Here is a 12,727-nt window from a genome sequence, read left to right as displayed (position 1 = left end):
GGGTTTAAAAGATTATAATGTGATTTTTAAGATGTGCTACTGTCCTTGCAATGTAACCACATAAAATTCAGTCATTTCGTAAAGCATTTGTAAATATACAATGTTGTTTTGCATTTTATTAAAGAATGTGTATGTAAAGTAGACATATCTTAAAAATCTAATAATATATGTCATAAGTGTATGTACTGTGTTACCTTATTACTATATTTAATTAATCATCCTAATTATAAAATGTCCATCAATTTACAAATTAATAATTTTAAAGCAATAATATTGAGATATTTTTTTTTGACATCTCATCAAAGATGAAGAAGAATATGGAAGTCTGGGCATTTACGGGGCTGACGACCGTCATAGGCTGGTTTAAGTGATCACTTTACACACGTGTAACATTCACCAATTCTACCCATTATTGACAACCACACTACTCAAATTCTTGGAAGTTCTATATATATATGAACCAATTTAGAAACCTTGTTCATGAATCACTAGAACTTCACTAGAGACATGTATTGGTGAGATGTAAAGAAGCCTTTTTTTAAAGCAGAAACTCTTATATTAGTATGTGAGATCCGAATCCTGGATTATAATTGATGAGATGTCAAAAAAATAATATGAAAATAACTCCTGTAATTGGAGATAATCCAGATTTTGTGAACAAGTATTTGGACACACTCAAAATGTTGTAAATAATATTGAGGTTGATTTTAACAACTTATTATTAAAAAAAATATAATCAATAATTTGTCATGAAATTCTACCAAAGATGAAGAAGATGTCGGAAATCTGGGCATTTATATGGTTTACGACCGTCATAGGCTGGTTTAAGTGATCACTTTACACACGTGTAACATTCACCAATTCTACTTAAACCAGCCTATGACAGTCGTCAGCCCCCAAGTCGGAAGTCTGGGCATTTACATGGCTTACGACCGTCATAGGCTGGTTTAAGTGATCACTTTACACGCGTGTAACATTCACCAATTCTACTTAAACCAGCCTATGACAGTCGTCAGCCCCGTAAATGCCCAGACTTCCATATTCTTCTTCATCTTTGATGAGATGTCAAAAAAAAAAAAAACTATAATTGGAGATAATCCAGATAAGTAGATATTTGGACACACTCGAAATGTTGTAAATTCTGCTAAATTAATGCTATTTGAATGATAATACAATTTATATACTACTTTTTCCGTCTCCATAGCGTAATGGTTTGTGCATTTGGCTACCTCGTATGCATTTCTGGGTGCGAAGTTTTGCGAGGAACTAATTGGTATGGCGCGGTTTTAAACTGTGCGCCCGATAACGCTTCGTCTACTCTTTTATTTCCCCAGATTTGGGGAGGAGAGACTTATGTAAATATGTATTACTTATATTTTCATTTATATTATCCTGGCAACTGAAGTGCTGAACTAATCGCCTTGCTTTCATGTCAAATTGACACCAGTCAACAGTCAAATTGACACCATGCTGATCCGATAAGGGCCCTATCAATCGTTAGGTATAGATAAGGGTCAGAACGTTGTTACTGATTCCATACCAACAGCATTCTTCTCATTTTCTTTATTTTGAAGATTAAACATCCACCCAGATGATAGAAACTGTGGTACGATTCGAAATGTCGGCAAGAAGTTCCAACAAACTATGGCATAATAATAAAAAAGCTGTTTGTATGAATAAAGCTTATAGATGTATATATATTATAACTTAATATTATTTCAATCTTATTATTTTATGTGCCTTTATATGTTTATTTGTTTGCGTGGCAAAATTATTTAACTGATTCTTTTTTTATATTATATGCATATATATATATATATATATATATATATATATATATATATATATATATATATATATATATATATATATATATGTGTGTGTGTGTAATCTTCTGCATTGTGTTTTACTTTTTATAATTGTTGGATGCATTTTTAATGCAAAGTTGTCAAATTTCATATTATAAAATTAGAAATTTAAATAAATTTTCCTAGAGGCTGATGAATATGTTGAATATGGTTCCTCCTGTGATTTTTTGTGTTCTTTAATTTGTTTAGATAGAAAATAAATCTTCATTTTTGTGTTAACAGAGACTGCAAAACTTTGATAATATTATGTAAAGATATTATATTTGCATTATACCGACAATAACATTGGGAAAATTCATTAATTATTTATTACAAAAGACAAATTCTTTTACATGGTGTAACGCCGTTGTAAATCTTACAACTTTTTATGGTTTTCATCACGAGACACAGAAATATGAGATTTACCAACCAGTAAATAAAAAACATCAATACCGTTACTAGATTTGACTATTTTTTTTGGTGGTGAGAAAATCTTACTTTTCTAAATGTTTTTTTTTCACAGTAGGATAATTTGTTCATATTTGCTGATCTTTATACCACCCTGGTTATTAGGGTAATATAGGTTTTTGTTCAACGCTCACCAGGATTCAAAGTTACCCAAATGTATAATATTTTAACTATTATATTCACAGTTTGTGCTTATCTCAATTTAAAATACATATTGCAAATGTAATATTTTTAACATGAATATTAAAATGGAATGAACTGTGTTGACTTTGGTGGGAGTTCACATTCCATGCTTTTTTAAATTTTATGTTAGTCTAGTAGTAATGGTCTTTTTGTGCAGGAATGTCTATGTTACTTGTGCATAATATTTTGTTATATTGTCTTGTGTGTTTTTCGATGCTTTAACAAAGTGTGAATTGTGATTAATAATAATAATAATAATCTTGGATGATTTAGATAATGCCATTTTTGTTAAATACTACATTTAACACTCTTAGTATTTTTTAAGCCAGGCTCAATATTGCTTATGTTTCTAAACATGTTTTTCAAATAATAATATTTAAAAAAAATAATAATGATTGTTAAACATGTGAAAGTTATATTTTTTTAATGAATTTTGTTTTTCGCCTTTGCAAATATTATTTTTAAACAAAACTTAAAACTTCATTTGGATTAGCAGCTACATCATTAAAGAAAATTACTCGTTTTTCTTTGACATGTAAGATAGATTTTCAAATGACATATTTAAAGTTTGAGAAATTATGTTAGATTTAAAATTTTTGTCAAATCTGTTTGAAAGATGTGATTTTATAGAAATTTTATATCAATGTTGCTTTTGGTTGTTATGGCGGTTGATTGATAAAGCATAAAAATACCTTCATGAAATGAATTATTAAAAAACTTTTAATCCAATAAAAGCGTAATATTGGCAAGTCCGTCGTACTATGAACGTAAATCAGCATTGCCATCCCTACCATATTTGTGGTAGATCTACTGAAAGTCGACAGAATCTACTTATCTACTAAAATTTGGTCAAAATTTACAATTTTTTTTTTTTTACTTTAGTCTACAAAAATTTTCTAATTTTGAAAAATGTTGATTTAGAATCATTTTTATTAGTACCAAACTTTTCTTTAAGTTTTGCTCCATCCGGATGAGCACTGCATTTAAGGTATTTGACAACATTACGCTCATGGACAACAGGGAAAATCATTATTCCTAAGTTATAAAGAAATATTACATTGATTTTTGAAAAACATATCATTTTTAAATTAATATTATAATGTTACTTTTTTTTTTATTGAACACAATAAGTTTCTAGCCATTTTGTACAAGAGATTTAAAGTGATATTATTGTTTAAAAGGTTGTAAAAAATATTTAAAACCTAATAAAGTTTATGTGTAAAATGTGTGATGATGAAAAAAATCCTGGCTCTGTAATTTAATGGAGGTTAAAATAAATTTGAGTGATTTTATCAGGACTGGTACCTAAGATGCAGGACTGATCACCCAGCGTAATTAACAGTCACCATTTGATGTGAATAATGGTTAGAGGGTGAAGAATTTTCATATATTTATGTATATATATTTTTTTTCAATGTTAAGCAATATTTTGCTCTTATAATTAGCTGAGTTACCTATAAAAATAATTATTATATTTATGAGTTTGGTTACAAACTAATTCATATATATTTTGTTTTTATAAAGAATTGTTAGTTTGCTTAATTTTTTGAAGTAAAAATTGTTTCGCATTCAATCGGATATTTTTTTCTTTTAAACTGTATAAAAAGGGTCATTTTTATTTTAAACTGAATTGATGATGAGTATAAAAATAGTCCTTTTAAAGTATCTTGAATATTAAAAATATATTGTTTTGTTAATAAATATTATAGCAATCCCCAATTATACTTCTAAGTACATATTATAATTAAAACTATACTGTAATTAGGTAATTTGGAAATCCACAATACATTTCGCTCACTCCTTTCAAGAACGTCATAAATCAAAAAACTTGATTTTTCAGGAGAACGTTTTTAAAGTTTAAAAATATATCACTATGTATTAAAAATAAATATCAAGCCACTTATTGAACTTTTTACTGTGCAACACATCTTTTTAGGTGAAACCTGAAGGTTCTTTCTCCATTTGAAAAATATTTATTATATTTCAAAAAATAATTAAACAATACCTCTTCTTCAAAATGCAAAAACAACACTCTATGCCCTGTAGCAGGTAAATATTAAGCTAAAAATATGTCGCTTTTGCTGGGATATAGTATATTTTCTGGGCATTCCGAAAACACGCACAACTGAAAATTGACGATTTTTGATTTATGACGTTCTTGAAAGAAGTGAGCGATTTGTTTTTCAGTAAATGTGTTTATATTTATTTTATATATATTTTTGTACACATTTTTTTTACAAAAGACATAATGGACACTGTAAATAACATCAACAATATGTACATATAATCTTTTGATCAACTAAATGTTTATATTTATGTATATGTCAGAAGAGTTAAGCTATTTAATGTAATTATTTAATATGTATTTAAAAACCTATTGTGAACAACAAAAACAGTCCTTAACTAAATGGTATCCTCAAATTTCAACCTTCCCACAGATAGATATGTGTAAACTAATTCACCGTGTTCCCATCCACTGCAGTGTAATTAAATTATCTACCCAAGGTATCATAAAGATAATAGTTAAATTATTTATATAGAAATTCATAAATGTTTAAAATCATAGAGGTATTGAGAAAAATTGACTTTTTTTGTCTTATTTGAGTAACCTATTTTCATAATAAAATAAAAATGTACAGTTTGTCAACTAAGAGTGGAAATTAAATAAATCAGAACTTCAACTGGTTTTAATAATGGCAACATCGAATCGCAAACCACTGGAAAACCAATTAATCATTACATAGCTATTTTACGTGAGAATATTAATTTGTGATTGGCTGAGTGTTGCCATAAAGAGTTCACCAATGCCCTCAATTATTTTCTCTCTCTATTTTGGCACCCGTCAAGTAACCTGATTTAAGGATATCATTATTTTAAACGCTGTTTGTTTACGATATTATAAATTCAGAATGAATGTAGATATAAAAATGTTGGTCCACGACGGACATTAGTTTTTAAGATACGAGTAATTATTACATACTAAATTATTTCAATTTTACTCATCACAGTAAAAGGTTATATAATATAATAAATGAGTTTCAAATTGATTTGTTTATTCTTTTCAAATATTTTTATAACATTCAACAATAATACTTTTTAAAGGGTGTATTTTAAACAAATTATTCACATTTATTTCCATATTTGTGAAATATAAGCTCAACAGCTACATACTTTGGTTTTTCTTTGGAACTATATGTGATGCCCGATGACTATGAGTGTGGTCCAGCAAAAAGAAATCTAAAAATTTCATTAACAATGCAAGAAATATAATTTTAGCGTGCTATTTATTTAAAGGTGCTGAGTTTTTTCAATTGAACATCTTTTTTAAAACATTGTACCTGCTAGTTTTCAAATTGGAGTGCATAGAGCTACAATCCAATATTTAACTGATTTTTTTTTTTATTAAGTCTCTTTTCTGGGCTTTGTAAGATGTGTATTTTCCCAGAGAATATATTCCTTGCATTATAATAATAGCCTATTCATGTTGAACAATTTAAGGGATCAATATTTTTAAATATTTTTTTAGTTTAATGATGAAGCCCATAAAAAATTTAATTAGAACCAAAACATCTTGTTGACACTTTGACAACTCTCTGCTGCTAGGCACTCACGAAGAGAAAAATAAGAAGATGAGAAATCCAAAAAGTAAAAAAAAAACACCTTTGTCTTTAACTTTAATAAAATATTGATAAATTGATGACTAAAGTCATATATTTTTCCCTCAGCCCTTATTAAGATCGTTGCATTTATGTGATATAAAATTAAAATACAGAAAACAGGAAAAGTAAAAAATATATTCAATTCAATTCAATTTATTCAATAATTAATATATACATTACAAACTAACATTTAAGGCGGATACATTAAAAAAACAAATTAAAAAGTAAGCAAGAAGACTCTTATTAAATGTGTAGAAGAATCCCGCTTCGGAAGACTCCTTCGGACACATGGAACAGATCAATATCCAATGTGATATTGTTTAACATAGCGGTAGCTCTTCCAACAGGTATAACCATCGGCAGGTTGGTCCTGCCGATGTAAATTTCACTTTCTGTATAGATTTTAGTTTTTTTAAAATGGCATATGTATTTGGGTAAAAAAAGGATGTATAGTAAACAAACATAAAATTTAATTAATATTTGTTTATTTCGACACAAACATTTTGAATGTTTTTTTTTCAAATATAATATTTATATGAAATTGGAAAATATAAAACTTTTTCTAGGGTTGTACAATCTAATATATAAATTTAAGAAGTATTTCTATAAACATGTACATCTACAAAATAATCATAAGTAATATTAAATAAATACTAAATTATTTATACATATATTTATCCACTATGTTCATCATTTTGATAAATATAAATTTACACTTCTACAACAACGTCTGTAGAGTGATTTTCGTTCGTGTTTTGAAACACGGGAATAATTCTCAAGATACGTTTGTCAAAGTGTAAATTAAATTCTTTAGTTTTGTTTGTTTCCTAACATGTTGATTGTGCATTAAAGGGTTATGATTTTCCGCTTTCTAATAAATCCTTGGCTTCATTAATCTTTGCTGCAAGGAGTGGGGATCCACCTCTGTCAGGGTGGTTTAGTGACATGATTTTCTTATGAGCATCTTTAACCTGACAACAGAAAGAAAGAAATGTTATGCATTACAATATATTTTTTCTCAACTTTGAGAATAGATGTCTGAATTCCAGGCGTGTGGTGGTTTGATTTAGTGAGGAAATAGGTCATAGGTCGCAGTAACCCACGGTCAGAACTGTTGTAAAGAAAAGGGGATTTAGTTGGATGGGCCATGTATCTTGCATGCCTACCAAGAATCTTAATCAAGCTTGTCTCTTTTACAAGGCATCAGGCTCCCATCGCCCAGGTCGTCCATTGGTGACAATTCTTCTCCTGTTTTCATCTGAACTTCGGGATGTTGACCTGACTTGGAAGTATGATCGAAGAAAGCTGATAGCGAGCAGAAGAGCCTGAAGGCAGTTTGTGGACTCCATACGCTCCACATATGGAGCAGATATAGATTAATAAAGTGACTAATCATCCCTTGGGTAGGGAATATAGCTTACATTTTAAATTAATGTTTAACTTAGTAAATACCACTATTTCTTAAAATCTACTGTGACATGTGTCTCGATGCATTCCGCATAATTTTCAAACACCGTATATGTATCTGCGTATATGTATCTACGTATATGTATCTACGTATATGTATCTACGTATATGTATCATCAAAATGATGCGGAATGCATCGAAAGACGTGTCACCGAAGGTTTTAAGAAATAGTGGTATTTACTAAGTAAAACATTAATTTAAGATGGATAGATTTGACCACAAAGTGACTGCCGAATCAATTAATGAAAATATAGCTTACCTTTAGTTTTGATGCTGTGGGACTAATTCCAAGTATCAGTGAAGCCTCTCTTCTGGTCATCTTGGGTTCGAAGCCTCCTTTGTAATATCTAGAATTCGCGAAGGATTCTGCGTCTAATTTTGGCATGCTCTTGAGGGCTTCATTCATTTTTTGTGCCATGTTGGGCAGTTGACGTGAAATAATACGTCCAGCAAAGCCAATAGCGGCTAAACCTAGCCCCGCTACAATCACCGTACTTGCCTAAGGAAAAAGTGAAATAAGTATTGTATTCCGCCTTCGTAGTGTAATGGTCAGTACGCTCGGCTACCGTTCTGGAGATCCCGGGTTCGATTCCCAAGGGGGGTAAAATAAATAAAAGTGATTTTTTCACTGTAATATTTATTCAATATTACCATGGACTGGTACCTGAAGCGGAGGGCTGATCACCTTTCCTTCATGTGTAAACGATTAAGATAACACTGCGTTAATATGACACAGTGCCCTATGCACCATTGGGGTGCGGATAAGGGTTTTATTATTATTATTATTATAATATTTCATAAACATTACAGAGAATTACGGAATACTTCTAAATATTAAATTTACTTTAAAATAATAGTAAACAAATATAATAAAGTTTTCTGGAGCTGTGACAAAATCCTTACCATTTTGTTACCGTCACTTTTTATAATTTTGTGGAACTCGATAAAAAATTCACTATTAGCAGATTAAATGTTGCAAAACAACCCTGCTATATTGAGGTTATATGAATTTTCAATTTTCCTTGACCTTCGCAAGAATATGTCAAAAATCATAGACAAGATTAACTATAAACTGACCACAATTTCAGTATTGATTTTAAGAAAAATACAACCTTAGAGTACACATCGAAGCTCGTATTAAAAATCTTTTTTGCTTGACACTATCCAAGAGATATTTTCATATTGTCAGTTAAATACTTGCCATACGTAAAATATATGTTTGAATTTTAGTTCGAAACAACTGCTAGTGTGCTTTTGTCTTTGTCTTTGATATAAAATCTTTTTGAGTTGTTCGTCATGGCCGGGGACCAGGCGCAATTTTATCAAATTTTAAGTACTCTCCTCGCCACCGACAATGATATTAGGACACAGGCCGAGGTTTGCATTTCTGTTATTTATTAAATAAATATAAACATTTTTCATTTCCTGTCAATTACTACACGTGTAATTCTTCGCCGTCCAATTTTAAATGTCGCCCGAAAACGTGCTTTTCCGGCGTGTGTTAATTTGCGAATTACGGCAAATGAGTCATGCCGAATATCTTTGGCTTCGCGTATTAATTTTTTCCTACATTTCCTATTCCGAACGTTTGAATGCCTTGTCAAATTCCATTTTCAATTATTTATGTCCTCGTTTGTCATCCGCATGACGCGCCGATTGCCGCGTTTTATTGGCGTTAGCAAACCTTTGAAACTTTCGTTAGTTTCTGTAATTTTTACCAAGTTCCTTTTATATTATGTCAATTTAAAATTACAATGTACTTTATTTGCTTGTAATAAAATATATAAATCTTTCTTATATACGCCCCAACAGCTGTAATTTCTTAGAATAGTCAGCCGCTCTTACGATGTAATCTAAAAATAGAATACACAACACGTGTTAAAATTTTTGATCGGTTGCTCGCTGATTGATGTTCAACTGAAATCAGTTGGGAGTCGCGAAGGATAATTGAATTCTATTCCTTCTAAATTAGCCAGCCTAAATGACATTATTCTTTTTCTGATTCACCATGACATTAGTGCTGATTGTTTTGACCTATTTTTCTAGTCCAACCTAGTTCCCATGGAGCCTTGTAATTGTGTCATCGATGTTTAAAAATCATATAGACAAAGTCGTTTTTAATTTCAAAGTATTTCTTCAAACCATAATAACTGTTTTTTTCTTTCTGCTTTTTTATAAATTGATTATGAATTGTTTTATTTTGCACATTTTTAATTGATTATGAATGGTTTTATTTTGCATTCATAAAAATCGAATAGACAAAAAATATTTGAAGTAAATTTAAGTTTTTATTTTATGACTAATACCTTTGCTGTTCGAAATATATATATATATAAAATAAAATAAAAACCCTTATCTGCACCCGATGGTGCATAGGGCACTGCATCATATAAATGCAGTGTTATCTTAATTGTTAACACATGAAGGGGAAAGGTGATCAGCCCTCTGCTTCAGGCTTCAGTCCAGGGTAATATTGAATTAATATTAGAGTGAAAAATCACTTATATTTATTTTACCCCCCCTCACCTCTGGGAATCGAACCCGTTGCACCCAGTTAGTAACTCCGTATCATAACTCTGGCTGTGAAATTTTTATCTCGCTGAATGACGAATCTAAAAATAGATTTATTTCAACAATGGTACAGAGTGTTTATAAATTATCAAACACATTTTACTCTTCAAGTATTTATGTTCAAATCGCGGTATTTCTGGCATAATCAACCCAGAAGTCTTGTTAGCCAAAGGGTCAGTACAACTTTTTTCATAGAGTTTTATATCCTAGAATAAAAAAAACATGTTTTTTCCACATAAATTTTATTTGACCTGTGACCGGGTTTCATCATAACCGAGATCATCAGTGTGATGTTATTTATTATTTTATTCTAGTTATTTTATTCTATAAAATGCAGTTCCATCAACAAATGTCAGTACAAAACTTAAATATTTCATATCCGATATACTTTTTGAAAAATGTATTAATTTAACCGGGAATTTCATCATGTCGCTCACTCCTTTCAAGAACGTCATAAATCAAAAATTTCAATTTTCAGTTGTGCATGTTTTCGGAATGCCTAGAAAATGTACTATATCACAGCAAAAGAGGCATATTTTTAACTTAATATTTACCCGCTACAGGGCAGAAAGTGTTGTTTTTGCATTTTGAAGAAAGGGTATGGTTTAATTTTTTTTTTATATTAATATTTTTCAAATGGAGAAAAAACATTAAGGTTTTACCTAAAAAGGTCTGTTGCGCAGTAAAAAGTTTAATAAGTGGCTTGATATTTATTTTTAATACATTTTATTATATTTTTAAACTTTTAAAACGATCTGAAAAATATTTTTTTTTATATATGACGTTGAAAAGAGTGAGCGATATGTAAAAAAAAAAATACTTTGAATTACCGTAAAAGTCGTGTTTATTATTAGAACTTTGTCAAAACTTTGCTTTTTGTATTTACTTTTTGTATTTACTTTTACTTAGCAAAATATATTCACAATAAAATAATTATATTACTACCAAATTTTCACCTTCACGGTTTGTGATGCCCCTCGCACTTTGACCAAATTTATAAGTTCACAAATAATGTGTGTCGATTGCTTGACGTCTGGAGATAACACATTATTCCAGTCTAAAATTACTCAATATTTATCGCCTGACAATGACAAATAACACATTATTCCGGTCTAAAATTACTTAAAGTTTATCACCCAATAACGACTAACTCTTTTGCTTCCTTTAAACAAATATGAAATCACCATAATGCTGATTATTCTTTCCTGATAAGTAAAAGTGTATTCGTATATGTTTTCAGATGTTAGCCATTTTCATACTGCGTATTAACCTGTTACATTCGTAATGGTGTATATCTTATACATTATTCATTACTGCATACAATACAATTCTATTTTGTATGACAAGAGTTGATGAGAGATCCAATACGTTTGGGATATTTTGTAAACACCCTGTAGTTAACCTCATACAATACTATTGTAAGCGCTATGAGGTAGTATTCTATAAAAATGGTGCTGTATATATTATCTACGATATATTTTTTTATTATTACTTCTAAGTGCTTCAGTTTAAGGCCCAATAAACAATAAATAGCTTCATTTTCTTTAAAACCTGGTACATTTGACCTAATTTAATTGTTTTTGCTTAAAATACCGTTTTGGAATTGAAAAGATAAGTTTTTCTTCAAAATAAATATTTGGTTTTTAAAAAGAAAGATTTATTGAAGGGTAAAAATTTTTTCTTAATATACATAAATTCTAAAAAAAAATCTAATTCCAATATATATGAATATATTTTTTTAAATCGAGCGCAGATCAAGACCGATCTCTAGCGCGGTCGTTCGCATTCTGAATTTGAAGTCTGCGAGTTCCCCTTTAAATTACTTTACACGTATATGATATATTTTCATTCAATCTTGATTGTATTTCTTTGGTGCAATTGATGCTTTTAACGTGGCTAACTTGTTTGTTCCTTAACAGGAGGCCTACACCAATATTGCGACAGAGTCCAAGGTGAGCTTCTTGTTAGCGTCACTGCAAGATGCAGCCATGGGTGAGGACATGCGGCAGATGGCGGCCGTGCTGCTGCGCCGTCTGCTGTCCTCGGAATTCCTCGAGTTCTACCCCAAACTGGTCCCCGAGGCGCAGTTGCAGTTCAAAGAGCACGTGCTACGGTCCTTGCAGGTGGAACAGACGCAGGCCGTGAGGAGGAAGGTAACAAACATTTCCAGAAATAACTAACTAACTAACCATCACGCCGCTTCTCCGCAGGGGTAGGCAGAGAGAATCCATCGCCACACCACTCTGTCTTTGCAAACATTCTTTGCCTTTTCTACATTCATGCATCTCCTCATACATACCCGACGATTATTACGGCTCCTGACCCAGCCACTTTCATGTATTTGACATACCTGATTGTGCCAAGTTTTCCTCGTTCGTCCTCTGCTTCTTTTTCCAACTACATTCGCCTCATAAATTTGTTTAACCGTTCTTTCTTCACTCATACGTTCCACATGTCCAAACCATCTCAATACACCTTTCTCAATTTTATCGATAATGCATATCTCAGCCTTACATTCTTTCCTTATTTCAT

At 30.6% G+C, this 12,727-nt stretch overlaps 2 protein-coding genes across 2 annotated transcripts in view; one reads left to right on the top strand and one right to left on the bottom strand.

Annotated features, from left to right (window-relative positions):
* Positions 1-6,294: 6,294 nt before the first annotated feature.
* On the bottom strand, positions 6,295-8,637 carry LOC148307566 (mitochondrial import inner membrane translocase subunit TIM14). The gene is made up of 3 exons (XM_088263201.1): positions 8,528-8,637; positions 7,884-8,123; positions 6,295-7,128 (listed from the first exon to the last, which is right to left on the bottom strand). The coding sequence occupies exons 1-3, from the start codon at positions 8,528-8,530 to the stop codon at positions 7,012-7,014; spliced, it is 360 nt and encodes a 119-aa protein (XP_088119327.1). The 5' UTR covers positions 8,531-8,637; the 3' UTR covers positions 6,295-7,011.
* A 249-nt stretch (positions 8,638-8,886) lies between these two features.
* Karybeta3 (karyopherin beta 3) overlaps positions 8,887-12,727 on the top strand; it is a 31,428-nt gene continuing 27,587 nt past the window's right edge. Inside the window, exons 1-2 of the mRNA XM_088263200.1 lie at positions 8,887-9,001; positions 12,115-12,348. Of these exons, the coding sequence (XP_088119326.1) occupies positions 8,921-9,001; positions 12,115-12,348 (315 nt within the window). The 5' untranslated portion in view covers positions 8,887-8,920. The remainder of the gene's footprint in view (positions 9,002-12,114; positions 12,349-12,727) is intronic.

This window comes from Brachycentrus maculatus, unplaced genomic scaffold, assembly GCF_059751285.1.
Source record: "Brachycentrus maculatus isolate JH-2025_06_01 unplaced genomic scaffold, ASM5975128v1 h1tg000196l, whole genome shotgun sequence".
Taxonomy (NCBI): Eukaryota; Metazoa; Arthropoda; class Insecta; order Trichoptera; family Brachycentridae; genus Brachycentrus; species Brachycentrus maculatus.
Note: the sequence above shows the minus strand (reverse complement) of the source record. Positions and strands in the feature narration are given on the sequence as shown.